We start from the raw sequence: 20,066 nt of genomic DNA, 5'->3' as shown, positions 1-20,066 counted from the left end.
AATAGGCCTTTTTTTAAGATCTTAAAAGCAATAACGCTGATTGCAGCAATTTTACATACAAAAAATTCATGTAAGAAAATAAAAACTGCCTGTAATCTTACCACCCAAAGAAAACCACTTTTAACATTTAGATGTAGTCCCTTCCAGTAATTTTCTACATGTATGTATATATACCAAATCACAATCCAATTTTTATATCTAATTTTCTCAAAGATTGTAACAGTAACTTCTGGAGGTAGAGGTGGCATTTTTATCCCAATTTAAATGATGGGAAAACTGGAATACCAAGATACACATCTAATTAATGGCAGAGTTAGGACTAGAACTCATGAATCTTACCATAGTTCCAGGCTCCTGCTGTTTCCTAGGTGCGGTCCTTTTTTTTTTTTTTTTTTGGGGGGGGGGACAGAGTCTTGCTCTGTTGCCCGGGCTAGAGTGCAGTGGCACAATCTCGGCTCACTGCAACCTCCACCTCCAAGGTTCAAGCGATTCTCCTGCCTCAGCCTCCCGAGTAGCTGGGACTACAGGCGCCCGCCACCATGCCTGGCTACTTTTTTGTATTTTTAATACAGACAGGGTTTCATCGTGTTAGCCAGGATGGTCTCGATCTCCTGACCTCATGATCTGCCTGCCTCGGCCTCCCAAAGTGCTGGGATCACAGGCGTGAGCCACTGTGCCTGGTCTCAGGTGGTGTTCTTCTTGTATCAATCCAGCATCAATGGAACATGCATTTGTAACTGGGTGTCCTTGCTCTACACAGGGAGAGATTTAAGCCCTGTGTCCACACCACGGCTCAGCAGTGCACACTGGGCATTGTCTCTAACACTTTGGAGGGAAACAAGGATGGAGCATCTAGGATCTTGTTCTAGGATCTTGTGATAGGCTCATCAACTGTGCTAGGCAGGCACCAGTAAGAGTTAGAGTTTCCTTCTGATGGCCAAATTATATCTGAACAGCAATGGCTTGGTTCAGAGCACGTTGCTATGGGAACTGCAATCACAGGTTCAATCTCACCATAGACCAGCGAGTTGTACTCCAATCCACGACCAATGACTATATTCCAGAACAATGTACACAGCAGGCACTCAATAAGTGTGCATTGGGCCGAGTTGAGTGTATATTATTCATCAGGGAAAGTAGGCAAAACAGCATGCTGACAGTAAATTTCCATACCACCGTGCCCAGTGTGGGAAAGGCAATCCAATGTGATCTAGCTTTTTATTTTATTCCAAACAGAGGACAAAATTGTAGTCCCACAAACACACATCAGATTATTAGTCCTATGGATGAATTTATGTGCATGTCCCTAGAATGCCAAGCATGAAGCCAGACACAACTGAGGTGTCCATGTTTTTTGAATTGAATTGTGCGAAGACAGCCTGGTGTAGGAGTTAAGAAGATGTCGACTAGTAATTCACCATTCCTTTCCCTGAAAGCTCTGTAAATCAAGCTCTTAAAAAAAGCAGCAAGCTAAATTCCAAAACCCTCTCTGAGGAGAAATGCCCATGAGTGGTGGGGTCTGGACTATGTCCACCAAATGTGCAGATCTCTTCTGCACAAACATCGTCTACTCCCAAGGGAGCCCGTGACTGACTGACCGGCTGTGGAGACTCACATGTCCCCTCTTTCCCAGTGTTGAGGGGGCCAGGGGAAGGGAGTGGGAGTCGAGTGATGAAGCACGGCTGAACTGAATATTCTCTTTCCAGGAGAAGGAAAATGTTACAGCAGGAGGTGGGTGGCACTTTTCTGGAGGAATAACCATGAAGAACATGGGGTATATTTGAAAATGATCTTTTCTGAGGACAAGTTTCTCTTTTAAAGAGGTATCCTTATATTCTCTCTTACCTTAGATTGGGGCTATTGAAATGGTCCTGCCAGAGCTAGGCTAGAATGCCACAAACTGGGATTAAAGTTGACTGGGCAGGGGGAGGGGTAAAATGGGATATGGGTTGAAGAGCCATAAGGCCAGGATGCTCACTTTTTCTAAATTCATTCAAGAGCACCAGTTTGGGGAGGCAACCAAAATGCAACTCACTAATCCCCTAAGCGCTTAACAAACTCTCTTGAAGATTTACTCACAATGTAAAATCCACAAGTTTTTATTGGCAGCGTTTAGTTATCAATTGCACAACTCTCTGAAGTGGCAACCAGTATGATTCCCAGGTCTGTCTCCATTACACATTCCAGGGGCCTGCTGGCAATGTGTGTCAGATTGGTGTTCTGGTCTAGCCTTGTAAATACCTTCCAGGGGAGACTTAAGACACACTCTCCCAGCTGCCAGGTTCTCTACTTATAAGGTGCAGAATTTATTAGTGCAAAGAAAGATAAAAAGAAAGCCTGCTACCTTTTTAAGTGCTTTTACATACAGTTTCTTTATTACAGTTTGGTGTTTCCAGAAATACAGCTGCCCAGATCATTTGAGTCTTTGTGCTGAATCAGTGGAACTTGTTTTCTCTTCCCCGTGAATTTCTATGAGCTCTGCTCCACCGTGTATCAACTGAGGTCTTTTGTGCCATGCTTTTAAAGAAAGTCACTGGCAGCAACTCTCATTTGAGGAGGACAAAGCCATGAGGACTGACATCCTTAAATTACACATGGCCATGCAAAGGTACAAAGAGGGTTGATACGGAATCCAAGTTTGTCCAACTCTGGAAATGAAGCCTGTCTAGTCACCCAAAGACTCTTTTTCCAGTCTGTTTTCTTCTCTCCAGTTTCCCAACATGCCTGGTTTCATTTCCACGCATTTAAGGCAATGTTGGCCTCAGACCACAGCAAAGACATCTAACAGGCTACCATAAGAAATAGTGTGGTACAGTGAAAACACAATTTAGAATTGGAAAACTGTGTTCTAGCTCTCTTACTACTCCTCTGACCTTGGATAAGTCACTCAATAATGTCACAGAACCTTAGTTTCTCTTTAGCAAAATAAGTATAAATATTCATATTTATCTCACCATGTTCTTTTCAGAGCAATTATGACAAATTGCAATTCTCTGATTTATGTTTATTTATTTATTTTCCATTTATCAGTACAGTTCACTACATTGTAAACTCCAAGAGTTCAGAACCTTGTCTTTTTGGTTCACCACAGTGGCCCATTGCCAGGAACAGCAATTAGCACACAGTACATGATCAAGAAGAGTGAATGAAATTTGAATGAGTGATGGAAGGAATAAAGGAAAAAAGGAAAGAAAGGAAAAAGAAGGACAGAGGGAAGTGTTCAGAGCATTGTAGATGCCATTTATGAAAGTGATCTGTACATTGTTAGGTATTATCTGCATCCTTTATAACTAACATTTGATGCGTTAATTATGCCAGGGTGAGCTGTTTAAAATGTAAGTAGATCATATTACTTCCCTAATGAGGCCTTCCAATGGCTTTTCATACTATTTACAAGTCAACTCCTTTCAGCATACAAAGCCCTAGGTGATATGACTCCTACTTCATTTCCAACTTCTCCCCCTTCTTCATCATGCCCCGGTCACCCTAGTGTTCTTATGTTTCCTCAAATGTGCCAGGTTTGTTCTTGCCTTGGAGCTTTTGTGTTAGTTTCTTCCCCGGCCTGGAAAGTTCTTTGTTGAAATCTGCATAGCTGGCTTTTTACTGTCATTGGCTCTTGGCTTACATGTTACCTTCTCAGAGAAGCCTTTCCTGCACATGTACCCTAAAGGTCCCAAACAGTGCTCTCTTATTTATTGATTCACTTATCTATTACTAGTCCTCTCCAGTACCTGATGTTCAATAAGTATTTGTTTCTGTGTGCCATTATATTTGTTTAGTGCTTACATTTCATAGATACTGTTCTAATTATTTTATTTCTACAAAAACAAAACAAAACAATCCTCTGTGGTTCCATACTGAAAACTCTTTTTATCCCTTTCCACCCCAGTCTCCCATACATGTATCTTGGAAGATGTACTCTTGTCCAGCAAATGTAAGCAACTATGCTAGTTAGTTTTACTCTTTGTGATTTAATTGGACTTTTGGAGTCATGTACATTAAGTGATACAACAATTACTTGGTTGTAATTGAGACGTGGAACTGGTGCTGTGGGTGCTGAGCTGTTGCTGTTCTCTGCTCCGAGCTTGGAGGCTTCCTGGTTCAGGGCTTGGGGAATGGATGGAGTGGTAGAAATAGGCAGAGAGAGGCAACTGGTAGCAATGCTCACTGGTTCCAGTGTGGGTCTGTTTATTGTGGGCCCCAGGGCAACAAGTAGTTCTGTAGAAAGAGCACCGAACCAGGGTACAGGAACAGCTTCTAGGGCTAGCCCTACATGCCCCACCTCCTTGCCCCTCCCCTAGCTAGCAGTCCCTCTGTTAAATGAGGTAGAATTGGATCATCTCAAGGGGGGATCCCAGCTCTGAAATTCTATGACTTGATGAGAGCAGTCTGATCTTTTGTTATGACCATGACTTCTGTGATAAAGGATAACCCGTGTAATATTTCTGATAAGCATAGCTTTTCTGGTTGGTGGAATTTCTCTGATTGGCCAATAAGGTCACTAGACAAACCCATATTTCTGCTTTTGCCATTCTAGTTTATTCTTCTCTTTCCTAGAGAAGTTGACGCTCTTGGTAAATCCCCTCATTGTCACATAAGGCTCAACATCTAACTGTAATTGCACTTCAGCCACTCCTCAAGAGATGGGTTCCTAGTGTGTCTGATCTTGGCTAACACTCCCCCATCTGCTTTCAACATGTTGCATTTGATGTCAACTAATGTCTTCTATTAGCATTAAAATAAAACAATATGGAAAAATTCACTCTCAAGCAGAGTTCAAACAGGCCACAAGTAGATGGGGAATCTCAACTGCACAAGGACTGTTAAAACAATAGTAATAATTATACAAATATGTATAAATGAATATAAGTATATTGCATACTGTACATACATATGTATGTGTATATATAAAAGTGAGTGACTAGATGTGTGTGCATGTGTGTATGTCTATGTGTGTGTGTCTGTGTGTGTGTGTGTGTGTGTGTGTGTATGGGGTGAAGCCAAAAGTCTGTGAAATGGATCAAGGGAACGAAGACAAGAATGTTTCTGTTCAATTAATGAAATTAACTGGTAACAGCAAGAGGAAAATTATTCTCCTAGTATGGAACAAGGCACGATCAAAATAACTGAATGTTATGGAAAAGGAGTTGGGAATCTTTATCCCACACTTACTGGTAATGGGTTAAAATTCTGGTCCACGAGGTGATTGTATCCATGGTCAAAAAATGAGTGCCGTATCACGACATCAATGCCCTGATTGGCCAGCATTCCTAAAGTATTCAACCATCTAAAAGGCAGAGAAAAAGAGCTACATCAATACATTTTTAAAACAGCATATAACAAGCTCTATGGAGATTGGCTACTATATATATGTATACACCAATCTCCAGTCACCAAATTTACCTAGTACTTTAAAAAGGGTTATTTTAAGCATTAAATTCACAGCTGTAATATATTTTAGAGATTATCAAATCCAAACTCTTCATTTGATAGAAAAAGAAACAGAGGTCTAGGGGAGTAAAATGAATCACTCTTGATCATTAAATAGTTTGTTGTTAATGACTTACCTTTTTATTCCTGAAATAGTAACAAATGAACACCCTAGCCATTTGTAAGCCTAATATCCCTCCTGGCCAGAGGACATACAATTACAGACAGAGGAGCATACATTGTGCATTCCATCCCTCAAACTCCCCTGCTTATACCCTGTCCCTGAACATGTACCTTTAACAGAACTCTAACTCATATACTCCTATGACCTATGCAAATATAGTCTAGTCATTAGCAACCTTCATATATCACTGTCAGTAGTCAATGCAATAATAATTTTCCTTGGCACTATAAGTAACTATTCAGGGATTCAAGTATGCTACCATCAACACGTATCTCGCAGTGGAGGATCTGCACTGTTCACACACTTATCATCTATCCCACTATGCCAAACACCCATTTTCCAGTGCATGCCATCCTTCAAAAATACTGCCTTCTTGGTTCTTCCAACACTGCTGACTCTGCCTTCATTATTTACACTTTCAGCTCATTCATCCATTCATGCATTCATTTGGGGTTCTCTTTCTCTTCCTACTTCTGAAACTTAGGGAAACGTCTACTTGTAATAATACATGGAATAAATGTGGCTTAGAGATTCAGTCTTCTCTACATGTAAGATAAGGCATTTCACAGCTTGTCCTAAACATATGTGTGTACAGCTTTATCTGTCACCTCTTCCCCATCTTCTCTCACCCTAAACCCCATTTCCCACAGGCTCCAAGACACATGAAACTACTCTTGGCTACCCAAATACACATTGCTTTCTCACACTTACCTAAGTCCTTATACATGTTTTAATTTCTGCTTAGAATTCCCTTCCACTCTTCTTTGAACCTATCCCTTTTCATCTAGCAAATTTCTTCTCATATACTAATCTCCAAATCAAGTGTCATTTTATTCTAAACTCTGCTGCCCCAGCCAACAGTGGTACCTTCCTCTGTACGTCCCCAGATCTCTTATTCATGCCCTCAGAAAGTCCACAGAAAGAATCACTTAACTTATTTCTCTACCTTTCCCCTGTTAGGTATGAGCTCATCAAGCATAGACACAATGTCTGAACTTGTACTCCAAACACCCATCACCGTTCCTGGCACACCGTAGGTACTCAATACTCTGTTGACTTGAAATCTGTCTGGATAAAATTAGATTCTCGGAACTTTGAGAATCACTATTTAGCACACTGGGGAAAATTACGCATATTTATGATTTCCCAAATCTGAAACCACGTGGAGCTCCAAACCCGTGACTTGAAGAATTAAATTTTTTCCTTGCTGGAATAAAGAGCATTGCTAATTTTTTTTTTTTTTTTTTTTTTTTTTTTTTTTTTTTGAGACGGAGTCTCGCTCTGTCGCCCAGGCTGGAGTGCAGTGGCCGGATCTCAGCTCACTGCAAGCTCCGCCTCCCGGGTTTATGCCATTCTCTCGCCTCAGCCTCCCGAGTAGCTGGGACTACAGGCGCCCGCCACATCGCCCGGCTAATTTTTTGTATTTTTTAGTAGAGACGGGGTTTCACCGTGTTAGCCAGGATGGTCTCGATCTCCTGACCTCGTGATCCACCCGTCTCGGCCTCCCAAAGTGCTGGGATTACAGGCTTGAGCCACCGCGCCCGGCCGCTAATTTTTATATTGTGAATAAATATTATTCCTACATTCAAATATTTTTTACATCTACAATTATATTTTATTCTCATAAAAACTAACAAATATTTACTGACAATTAGAGTTACAAAAATAAAACAAAACAAAAAGCAAAGCAAAACACAAAAGTTTTAAATCAAAAAGGAAATCTGACTGTAATATAGTAGAATCATTTTTGTTGTTGTTCTTCAAATTGGAACATTGTGACCCAGGGAATTGAAATTACTTTTGGAACATAACATGGCTAAGCAAGCTACTTGCCTTCATAATTTTTATTAATTTGGTAATCCTATAAAATCAAGATATCAGCTTTAGCTTTTCCTTTAGCCACTGAGACATACTATGAAATACCTTGTCAAAGGCTGTCCTGTGGTAGAACTATAACATGAATTGTGGGCTAATGCCTCCTAAGTAGTGTTCTTTCTATATTGAAATTGCACAAATACAATAGGGTCTATATCTAACAAGTATTTTAAAGGCAAATTGTCTTATTCAACTTTCCATCCCTATGCTTGTCAAATGAAGGAAGAAACAAAACAATGAAGAAACGCATAATCACATATGTGAGTCCCTCCATCTAGCAGCATCTTCATGTCAATACAGGGCTCTATCTTGGTGTTTGTATATGTGAAAAGATTCCATTTGTTTACTCATTCATTATTTATTCAATAACATTAGTCAATGCTAAATGCTAGGCACTGTTTTCAGAATTGAGAAGATATTAAAAATGCTTGTGTGACTATGTAAATACCTGTGTATACACATTTAAAGGAATCATATCAAATTTCTACTTTTGACCTCTACAGAGCTTAGCTTAGTGACCTAGAGTACATACTCAACAAATAAATTATCAATTCATAAACCTGATGTTTTCACCAGTGTATAGGAAGATATTTAAGAAATTAAGAATATGCATCCTCCCTGCAAATCTACATCCCTATATGCACATGCAGGATCTGGAGCATTCAAAAATATCTAGAACCAGAACTACTGCTTTTGGAACATGACATGGCTAAGCAAGCTACTTGCCTTCATAATTTTTATTAATTTGGTAATCCTATAAAATCAAGATATCAACTTTAGCTTTTCCTTTAGCCACTGAGACATACTATGAAATACTTTGTCAAAGACTGTCCTGTGGTAGAACTATAAGCAGAACCCATGGCTTTCGGAATAGAATGGTTAATACAAAAGTTATCTTCATCTTCCTCCTATAACAACAAGCCCCCTCAGAAAGGGAAAGAAATGGTTTCCCCAGGCTCCTTTCTATTCTAAGCTAGAGACAGTTGATAAAATGACTGGTATATCTAACCAAAGATGCTACCCTGCCATTATTTTCCACTCCACTAAAGGTGAATATCTACCATGTGCCAGACACTATTAGGTGCTTGAAACATAGCAGTATGCCAAGAGTACTTGTGGTCCACCAAAGAATCGCAAAGCCCTAGCTGGGAAACATTACTCTTGAACACTTGGTAGCAGAGAATCCCGATTTATGCACACATGCACGTGTATATGTCCTGGTGAACTCAGAGTTATGTGATATATTAACATTTCAAAAATGCTGGAAAAATGCCTTTTCAATTTCTTACTAGCCTCCTAGAGCTTCCTAGAATGCTTTACTACTCCCCCACCCCTCCCACCCCCGACAGGAAGCAATTTATGCCCCTTGGAGAACTGAACTCAAAGGGTACATTGCTGGGTGCTGCCAGTGGAGTTGAGACCAAATGGGTGACAAAGAAGTAAGAGAAATCGGGAGCAGAATAAACTAGTTTTCATCTGATCTGTGTCAACTAAGCATTGGATATCGGAATTACAAACGGAATATAAACAACTATGTTCATCCGTGTTCTGCAAAGTGATTGTAGGAATCTATGGCTATTTGGCTGATGCTCACGAAAAGGCAGTTCTCTTTTTCAACTTCCTCCATGAAGGTCTGCAGTATTTCTCATTCCATATCATTCCTAAAGGGAAGAATGCTCACAAAACCACTCAGTACAACTGGGCTGCTTGCTGGGCCCTGTAGCAGCATCCTATAGTGACTGCTGAGCAAATGTCATTCCTCTGCTGATTCCAAGGGGGCCCCTGCAGCACTGACGCCCTGGCTTCTCATCTTTCAATGGGTCTCATATCAAGCCAGTGGAGAGTGGGAGTGTACTTTTGTGGGTTTTTTTTGGCGGGGGGGTGGAGTGGAGGACGGAGTCTCACTCTGTTGCCCAGGCTGGAATGCAGTCTCAGCTCACTGCAACCTCTGCTTCCCAGATTCAAACGATTCTCCTGGCTTAGCCTCCTAAGTAGCTGGGACTACAGGCATAAGCCACAACGCCCGGCTAATTTTTGTATTTTTATTAAAGATGGGATTTCACTATATTGGCCAGGCTGGTCTCGAACTCCTGACCTCAAGTGATCTGTCCACTTTGGCCTCCCAAAGTTCTGGGATTACAGGCGTGAGCCACCATGCCTGGCTGGGAGTGTACTTTTGAAAGAAGATTCTTAATGACACTATATCAAAGGTGACTCACTCCACTTCATGCATTTGAACCATGCTTGCTACCAATGTCTGTGCTACACAGTGTAAGATGCTGAGGACACAGAAATGGAAGACTCAAGGTATCACCATGAATTACACTGACTCGTTTTCTTTATCTACATTTGCCAGAACGCCATCTGTAAAGGCAATCCACTTGACTGGCCTGATGTGTCCTTCATTAATGTATTAAAGAAGCTCCCTCTATACAGGGGAACTGAAGCTGCATAATTAGGAACAGCTGTTAGCAGCAAAACACACAGCTGAGGGCAAAGCTACAGTTCTTAGGAGGACATTGCTCAGTCAAAAATCCAAGGCCACAGGACTGTACTGGAGCAGGAACAAGTCACTTACTTAGTGGTCCTGAGGGGTTTGTCCCTGCCACATGACACTGGCAAGCTAATGAGAGGCCCTTATGCTTCTGGCTTAAGTCATTCTCCAGATGACTGTAGTAGCCTTCAAATTCATTTTCCCATTCCTTCCCAACTTTTGTGAATACCATTAACAAAGCCAAAGTCAGAAAAAACACAAGTCAGATTCTCCAGATTTTCTCTCTCTCTCTCTCTCTCTTTCTCTGTCTTTCTCCTTCACAATCTTCAATGGCTTACTGTGAATATAGAACAAGGCCTCACTTCCTCTACTGGGTTTTCAAAACCTTCTGTAATTTGGTGGTAAACCCTTTCGTGAGTCTCAGCTCTCTTTGCACCCTCGCAGATAACAAGGCTTTAGTCACATTAGCCATTCTCTGCTCCTCTGTGCCTTTGCTCATAATGTTTCTTGGGCTTAGAAGGCTCCCTCTGCCATCACCATGACTCCCACCTATAGAAATTAGAGTAATCCTACTCTGCGGCACTCATGCCACTTTTTCCATGAAGTCCTTCCTGATACTCCCAGTCACAGAAATTCTTTATTCCTTTGCATGTCTGTCATTTTTCTTTTGTAGACAGACCATGTGACGCAGAAAGGCAGGTGGTCTACTGCAGTGGTAAAGGAGTTGCACTCTGGAGCAAACTGTCTGGGTTTGAGTCCAAGCTGTGCCACTAACTAAATGAGTGATCTTGGATAAGTTACTTCACCTCTTTCAGTTTTCTCATCCATAAATGGGATAATAACAGCATCTATTTCACTAAATTGTTATTAAAAGCAGTAGCATCTATGTCATTGGTTGTTAAATTATGAAATACAAATAAAGCACTTCAGACAGTGGTAAGCACCGTATTATTAAAGGTATGATTACTATGGCACTTACCTCCTACAGCTTTACAATGTAGTTATCTCCTATCCCAGTTCCACCAATCATATTTTTTCCGGAGGGAAAAAACCATGCCTTATTGCTACCTATCTCCCAAGACTATAGTGAAAATTGGCTTAGAAAATGTATGTTGTTTACACTGTGTTTTGAACTTTAGACAATCAATAAAGCTGTTATTACTATAATTATTACTGTTACTAATATTACTTACTATAATCTTTGTTCTGATGCCTGTGCCTGACATTTTAATATCTAGAGACGGCGTTGATCATTGTTGAATGGTTTAAGACATACACAAATGAATGAAATGAACTTTCAACAGGAAGCATGCCTCACCCCTAGGATGGGCAGAATAATCAGCAATTACAGAGATTCACTGTCCTTCCCTCCTGAAAGCCCCCGGGGGTGAAATTTCAAGTGTTACTCACAAGAATCCTGCAGCATAGGAATCTGATAGATTGTTTGTGCCTCCAGCTGAGGTGGTCACCACACCTTCAAGCCAAATCTTCTTTCCTGGAGTGTATGTATTAACCACCTGTTTACACAACAAAAGCAGAAGGGGATAATGAGGTTTTAAAAACTATTTCCACATGAGAAGAAACATGCATTCCCTTAAGGAAGTTGATCTGATTTCCTGTTTTCAGGGGGTCATGATTTGTGCTTTTTTATGATGATGCACCCAGTTCAGTGAGTTGGCACAAACCAAATGCATTAACATTGACACGTGCTACTTAAAGAAATTATCATTTTTCCCTAAGTAAACCCAACTGACAATGTGACAGAACAAGTGCATACTCTAGGATGTAAACTGACTGCAGTACTTTCCACTAAAAAATATAAATCATATTGTGTTTCCATATTACCAAGCATTGAGAAACAATGCTTTTCAGTCTCTCTTATAGCACATCTATGACACATGCACTACCTAAAAGCCACGAATGCATTACAAGCATCAAAAGTCACAAATCACAACAAGGTAGAGAGAATGTTCGCGGGAGACGTATTTTATAATTACTAGTGCAGGTAGATTGTAATCACATTTTGAAAATAACTGCAGTAAGGGTAAAAAGAAAAGTCACTGACCCACAAATGACACATCCACACAGGGAATAACTGCATGCCTTCCAAGCAGAAGCAAAACTTCTTGTCGAAAGGTAGCACGCTGAAGATTTGAAATGGCCCAGCCTCTGACCCACAAGGTGAAGACTGACCAAACTATTCAGATCAGGGTGAAGATGCTCTGGATTGCAATCTGGTGGCACTTAGGAGTAAGATTGTATGCTGGGTAGCCCCTGAAAGCAGAGCCTGAGTCAAAGGCTTGTCTACAGGTAGTTCACTCAAGAAATAATACCAAGGAGCAGGAATGAGGGACTGGGGGACTGAAATAGGGACAAAGGGAAAACTAAGACAAGGATGCATTTTCAAATTGACAGCCAATGCTGGCAACTACTCAGTCTCACAGGGATTTTGGTAAGAGCTTTACAGACTGTGTCTCAGAACTGACCCCCAAGGGGGTACAAGAGAAAGTATGAGTAGCCTTGTGACCATTAACCCCTTGCTCCTCTATCCCTATTTCAAGTGCAGGCTTGAGTGCTGAGTAGATTCTCTGAGTGTTCCTTCCTCATCTCTGCCTCAGAGAAGGAAATAAGAAGTGAAGTACTACCTAGCACACTGACACCTAGCTGGCTGCAGCCTGCATGCTGGCCCAGCCCTGATCTCTACAATGATGGCTAGAGTAGGAGGTGGGACTGGGAGGATGCCAGCTATGCACTAAAGAGGCTGGACAAAGAAAATAGTGTATTTAGGTCCTATGGACCCCCAACTACTCTCCTAGACATACACACCAAAGCAATTCTTCCTCAGGTCTCTAAAGAGTAAGAATGAGAATTCTTTCTATGTCACTGTAGCAGAGGTCCATTGCTAGAGGAATGGAAAAATAAAATGTGGATATATACTATACAATATTATGCAGCAGTTAAAACAATAAAGTCAATGTAAATCCAACACCATGAATAGTCTTTAAAGGTTTAGTGGTAAATTAAAAAAAAAAAACAAACACCAAATGAGATTTATGGCACAATATTACTTATAAAATTGCTCATTCGCACCCAATAACACTAAATACCCTATAATGACACACGCCTCTTAAGAACATATATCAAACACATAAGGAAAGCATATATAAGAGAGAGGTGAAAATTTAAACAAAAACAAGACCTTTCATGAACTGATGATAGTAGTTTGCTGTTAGGTTAGGAGTATTATGTTAATTTAATTCTCTGCACCTGAGGGCTGTCAAAAAGAAAAAAATATATGTGGCCAAACCCATGGGTACATAGACATCAACAATCAATCATATTCCTCTTTTCATTTCTAGCGAGGTACAGCTCCCTGCCCTCTCTCCCTACATTTGCTAGACAATGTGCATTATTTGGAACATATTTTGGGTTGGCAAAGTTACTGACCTTTTTCAGAAACAAAGTTGTAAGAAAATTACACAAATTTGAGATTAAAGTGAGTATTATGATCATAAATGGAAGAGAAATCCTGAGAATTAACAGTGGTGACCAATAGCATGTTGGTAAAGATTAAATAAAAATGTACTCTTATACACAAAAAAAGAAGTCATTTGAGGATACCACCAGGTAGTCCTCTCACTCCTTTCAATACTGTTCAGCCTGCCCAACTCAAGGGAAGCAGGGAACTGTAGGAATAAGAAAGGAAAAAAAAGGCCTTAAATAATCAAAAGACACATCCATATAGCCAGATTAAAGAACTACATCTATGATTTCCCTTAAAATATGGTGCTAAAAAAATCTGTGTACATGATAAATTATCTACTTCCTTTATCAGTAACCAGAGCAGAGTAATATATTTGTGTTTTTCTTTTTTTGTCTTTGGCTTGGAGGATATTTAATGTTTAATTTTGTGCTCAAAGATATTAAAGGCAGTTAGAGAAAGGAGCTTTGGTTAAACAAAACAAAAAGGTAAATACTATAACATAAATGAACCTTGAAAACATTAAGCTAAGTGAAAGAAGCCAGACACAGAAGGCCACATATGATATGGTTCTATTTATATGAAATGTTCAGAATAAGCAAATTCTTAGAGACAATAAGTAGACTAATGGTTTCCTAGGGTTGAAGAAGAAGAGAAAGTTTAAGATGGCAGGGGGAAAGGAGAGTGATTGCTAATCAGCATGAGGTTTCTTTCGGAGGTGATGAACATGTTCTAAAATTAGACTGTGGAGATGATTTCAAAATTCTGTGAATATATTAAAAACCACTGAATTTCATACTTTCAAAGGGTGAATTTTATGCTATGTGAATTATATCTCAGTAAATAAATATAGGTAAAACAACACATTAACAAAAGGAGAGTTATGGTCTCAGTAGGCAAATAACCATAATGTGGAAACAAGAATGTACCTTGGAAATTCTGGGTTATGCTATTTGTGACACTTGTAGTAGTTATTATCTTGGACTTCAATTTCTTCATTCACATTTAAAGTCATGAATTTGTGGTATATGACCTCTAAGTTTCTTTTAAATATAAATGTTAAAATGTGTTAGTATTTTATAATGCTAATGTAGATTCCCTTGGTTATCACTCAAAGGTCAAGAGTATCTTTGATTCTGAAAGTTAAAACAACAAGTATGGGAAATGAAAAAAGTCAAACACAGCTCAGAGCTGGTCATCTCAGAAACAAAGATCTGGGCTGGAGGAAAACACTGAGAAAGGTAGAAAAATCCACAGGAGTAAATGAAATTGCCTAGGAGAATATAAAAACATGAGGCTAGAAAGGGCTGAGGATTTCCCATCAAAAACATTAATGCATTATCAAGGGCATTAACTAATTCATTCAACAAATATTTACTGAGCACCTACTATATGCCAAGCAGAGTTCTAGGGGTGGATCTACAGCAATGAAGCATAACAAGTCTTTGTTCTTGTTGTCTTACATTTTAGTCAAGGGAAGGAGAATAATAATAAACAAGTAAACAAATAAAAGAAATTTAGATAATAATAAGGGATGGAAGAAAACAAAACAGAGTAACACGCTAGACAGCAATTTGACAGGAGGGTAAGGTCAGTACTTTAGACAGTGGTCAGAGGAGGCTCACGTGGAAGGTGGTATCTGAGCCAAGAACTGAGTGAAGCCATTAAGGAGCCAGCCCCTTAATGGATCTAGAACAGCACAGTAAAAGGACCTCAGGTGGAAACAGGTCTGCTGTGTTTAGAACCAAAGAAGACTATCTGGAGTGCAGTAAGTAAGGGAGTGAAAGATTTAAAAATGAAGTCAGAGAAGAAAGGAATATTTTTATTCTGAGTGTGATGGAAAGCTATTGGAGGGATTTAACCAAGAAAGTGATTGGATCTGACTTATGTAAAGATCCCTGCAGCTGCTATGAGATCATACATATATATATATATATATATAAATGAAACTATACCATGATACAGTTATTTGTATATCATTTTAATTGTAAAATGATATACAAATTAGTTTATCATTTTATAACCACTTTGAGCTTCAATTTCCTCACATGTAAGCTGGAATAATACCTGATAGGATAGTGTTAAGGACCTTTCTTTGTCAAAGGTCAAAGACACATATACTAGGCCAGTCACAGGAAGATCCTGAGAGCTAGTGAAAAGGAGCACAGACCTAGCAGACACACATTTATGTGGGTCTGTCTATGGTGATGCATGAATTCAGAGGAACTAGTGCCAATTATTCTTACGGTTTGGTGGTAGGATTCTGAACTACCATTTTTGACCCACGTAAGAAATTCAGGAAATTTCCTAGAAACTTTGAACCATTAGCTCTTTGAAGGCAGGGAATACTCTTACTCACTTTTGTATTTACTTCCTATCAGAATGCCTGGCACAGAGTAAGTGTTTCACAGGAGATTGTGTGTAACACAAAGAAATTAATGCAATTCCACACCTGCCCTCGCACAAGCTCACAGTAAACTGCCACTCCTTAAAGAAGTCATATGACCTGATAAAGGGCGACTAAACTGATCAAAGAATTGGAAGCAATATGCTGATTGCAAAAACAATCTTAGAGATCAGGAAAAACAAAGGCATACAATGAAAACCTATTACAACATGAAAGATCTAGAAAAGAGCAACATGCTTATTTGCCAAATCCCAGGATATCAAGCCTCTCCTTGATCTGAGAAGGAAAAGGAAAATTCTGCTTTGCTTAGCAGGTAATTTATGTATGGAATCCAATAACCTCAGAAGTGTTAAAGGTCAATTACCATACAAGGTGATTTGGATACCAGAGGATTTTATGTGTTATCAAGCTCGTTATAATATTCTGATATTAAGAAAGGAAAGAATGATGTATTTCCACATTTATCACTTGAGGACGTTTGCTATAAGTACAATAAGTCTTCACTTAAAGTTATCAATAGGTCCTTGGAAACGGCAACTTCAAGCGAAAGAACATATAATATAACCAATTTTGCTATAGGCTAAATGATACTAACAAGAATTAAGTTCCTATGACATATTTCTGGTCACAAAAACATCACCAAATTTCTAAATAAAGACCCCAAAACTTTTAATACTAATCACTGAAATAAGTGTGATCTATATATACATTTAAAAAAGATGAATAGGCCAGGGTGTGATGGCTCACACCTGTAATCCTACCACTTTGGGAGGCCGAGGCGGGTGGATCACGAGGTCAAGAGATCGAGACCAGCCTGTTTTAACATGGTGAAACCCTGTCTCTACTAAAAAAAATACAAAAACAAAATTAGCCGGGTGTGGTGGTGGGCACCTGTAGTCTCAGCTACTTGGGAGCCTGTGGCAGGAGAATGGTGTGAACCCGGGAGGTGGAGCTTGCAGTGAGCTGAGATCGCACCACCCACCACACTCCAGTCTGGGCGACAGAGCGAGATGCTGTCTCAAAAAAAAAAAAAAAAAAAGAAAAGAAAAAAGATGAATAAAAACTAGAAAATTATTTACCCAATTTTTGGTGAATCAGTGAGTGGTGGCAGTCATGGAGGTGGGGGGGTTAAATCAAGAAATTTGTTTGCAAAGCAAAAAGGAGCACCTCCTACCACCAGGAATTTCAAACAAATCACAAATATGACAGACTTGCTGTGTGCTTTACTGCCACATCATTTATTATGCATTTGTATAATTATTGTAGACTTTACAAATTTTTATTTTACAATAATTTTTATTCATTTATTCATTTATTTTCCAATGTGCTTATACCAGTTCAGGGTTGAGAGTAGCCAGAGCCTATCTCGGAGGCTCAGGGTACAAGGTGAGTACCAGCCATGGACAGGTCACCATTCCATTGCAGGACTACTCATCCCCACACCCATACTCACTTGGACAGGGACCATTTAGACACCCAGGAAACCTAATGCAATCTACATATTTGCAGGAGTATCTGGAGAAAACCCAAACAGACAGTGGCCCCAGCTGGGAATTGATTTTTTTCCCCATCAGTATTATAATAAAGTGATGTTAAATGAAATGAAATTATTCAAGAACCTACTGTACTTAGTTGGATGGTGGCATGCCGAACTCAGAGGGGTGATTTGTATGAGATGATTATTTTTCAAAAGGAATTCAAACTCTAGCTCCTTTAAGTGAGGACTTGATTCCAGAAAACGGTGGGATTTATAAAATTCTGTGTCCACAGGACCCTTCAAGGACATAGACTCTGTGTAAATAAAAGTGACGCCTGTAGCCCTACTACTTGGGAGGCCGAGGTGGAAGGATCACTTGAGGCCAGGAGTTTGAGACCAGTCTGGGCAACATAGCTAAATTCCTCGTCTCAAAAAAAGAGAAAAGAAAAAAAATTAGCCAATCATGGTGGCTTGTGCCTGTAGTCCCAGCTACTCAGGAGGCTGAGGCAGGAGGCAATGAGTTATGATCATACCACTGCACTCCAGCCTGCATGAGAGTCTCTTAAAAAATAAAAAATAAAAATGTTAATCAGAATTTTCTTCTGACTTGCGGGGAGATTTGAAAGGAAACAATCGAAAATTGAGGAGCAGTTAGGGGCATGGACTCTGGAGATGGATTGCCTTCGTTTGAATTCTGGTTCTATTATTTACTTACTGCATGATTTTGAGTGAGTTACATTACCTCTCTGTGTTTCAATTTCCTCAACTGTAAAATCACAATAATATCTGCCTTAGAGGATTTTATGATATTTAAATTATATAATATTTGTGAAGCAGTTGAAGTAGTGTCTGGCATATAGTAAGCACTTAGAGATGTAGACCAGAATGTTACCTAGACCACTCTCCTTGTCCAAGGCACATGAGCTTGTGTTTGAATGAATTACATTAGAGTTGGTTGTTCTTCCTTCAGACATAACACTTGTGGTGATAGGTAATAGCCCAGACGTATGCTAAGCAGCAGGAAAGGCCAGTTTAGAATTTAAAATGCACATGGATAATTCACACAAACATAATTATCATTTGGAGTAGTTCATTTCTCCATTCTCAGCACAGGGGTAGTTCCAGTCAAGCCACATGAACGAAAAACACACAGTGAGGGACAACTTTGATACAAAAACTAAACTAGTTACGTGAAATGTTGTTTGGGGAAATAGTCCTAGAAATTTTTAATGTTAAAAGTTCTAGGAGTAGTCCGTACAAACCAACAAATATTTTCTGACTATTTACAGTTTGGGGCATGGCGGGAGGCTTATGACCTCTGTATCTTTCATGAGCGGAGAAGAGCATGATGGTGACATGTCATGGAGGTACAGACACTGAGGCTGGGTGCTGGTTGGGTCCGGAAAGGAAATCAGTGTGGGCAGAAGAGCAGAGAAAAAAATTAGGAGAAACAGATGGAACCAGCTGCAAAATTCCCTTAGAAAGTAAAACTCTAAGAAACTGAGGGCTATAGTTCAACACTGTGGTTTTTTGTAGTAAACATGATTCTCCCTGTGCTAGCAGAGAGAAAATTGGAGTACTTTGGAAAGAAAAAGGGTACAGTTGCTGGTGAGAAATGATGTGCCAATGAAGGCTATTTTAAGGGATAACACTGTCTGGGGAGAAAGACGTACAAATGCTGAAATTACTTAAGTGAAGGTAAAGGGAGCTGAGTGGTTGGCTGCCTTTCAGCAGTTCTTCTTTTCCCAAATAGACTTCAATCCTTGGGTCCATGTGGTCAAGGGGGCTTTCAGGTACCCAGAAAACTGCTCAGTAAAGGGCCACTGGCTGCTCTGAATCCTTGGACCTGCCAGAGGCAGAGTTGTATAAAGGGAAACCTTCTAGCTCCATTTCTTCATATTTCAGGGCTGGGGACTATGAGTACTGTTTCACATGGACATGCTGAGGGAGGAACAGAGAGACAGAAAGAGAGGGGAGACTAGAGAAAACAGCCTGGATTTTTTTAGTTTATTTTCCCTACCATTTTGAATTAAAAAAAAAAAAGAATAAAAAAAAAACGGGTAAAAATAAGAAAACAACAATGTATGTAGCACATTTGCAAATCTGGGCTTCCTTTTCCTGTGTTTCCTTGATATCCTGCCTCTAAAACTGTGATCTAAGTCCTTTAAAAAGACTCTTGAGAGCCTGGCTTCAACCGCTGGCTGTGTAAGAAATGGTAGCTTGAAGCAGCAGACATGTTGTTTATGGTTATCCAAACCCAACACCTTCCTTAATGAGAAAGGAAGCAATAAAACAGGAATAGTGGACAGGCCAGCTGGGCTAATCAGCCCCGGCAGGAGGCCCACCCTCCAAATGAAGCTGGAGCCCATTAATTCTAGCATCTCATCTAGTTGGAAATCAACCTTCCCCAGAATTTCACGAAGAACAGTAGCTCTTTAAGTAACCCAAACTGGTCCTCTACAGAGTTGGTTACAAAGAGCTGAATAGCTACAGGAAGCTTCTTAAACCTTACCTGCTCACAGAGCTCTTCTTAGGGACATCCTTGCCTCTTGGCAGTCTTTGTTCCTTATTGTATTTATAAGTGGTCAAGGCAAGAGCTCTGTGCCTTTCCTATGTTTCTTTCCATCCTTCTTTCATGTTTTTTTGACTCTCCAGTTACCTGCTACATTAGGGCAGAGGATATTGACTCTGTCCTCTTCTTCCTCACCGCCCTTCCCT

The 20,066-nt window shown here is 39.9% G+C and overlaps 1 protein-coding gene across 2 annotated transcripts in view; it reads right to left on the bottom strand.

Annotated features, from left to right (window-relative positions):
* Positions 1–20,066, bottom strand: part of HPSE2 (heparanase 2 (inactive)) — a 776,827-nt gene that overhangs the window by 146,397 nt on the left and 610,364 nt on the right. For both annotated transcript variants that reach the window (XM_033186321.1, XM_033186330.1), the window contains exons 8-9: positions 11,394–11,500; positions 5,173–5,287 (exon numbers count right to left, since the gene is read on the bottom strand). In XM_033186321.1, coding sequence (XP_033042212.1) covers positions 5,173–5,287; positions 11,394–11,500 — 222 coding nt within the window. The remainder of the gene's footprint in view (positions 1–5,172; positions 5,288–11,393; positions 11,501–20,066) is intronic.

Source organism: Trachypithecus francoisi, unplaced genomic scaffold (genome assembly GCF_009764315.1).
Source record: "Trachypithecus francoisi isolate TF-2019V2 unplaced genomic scaffold, Tfra_2.0 Contig01579, whole genome shotgun sequence".
Taxonomy (NCBI): domain Eukaryota; kingdom Metazoa; phylum Chordata; class Mammalia; order Primates; family Cercopithecidae; genus Trachypithecus; species Trachypithecus francoisi.
The sequence above is the reverse complement of the archived record's forward strand: the minus strand, read 5'-3'. Positions and strand labels throughout refer to the sequence as shown.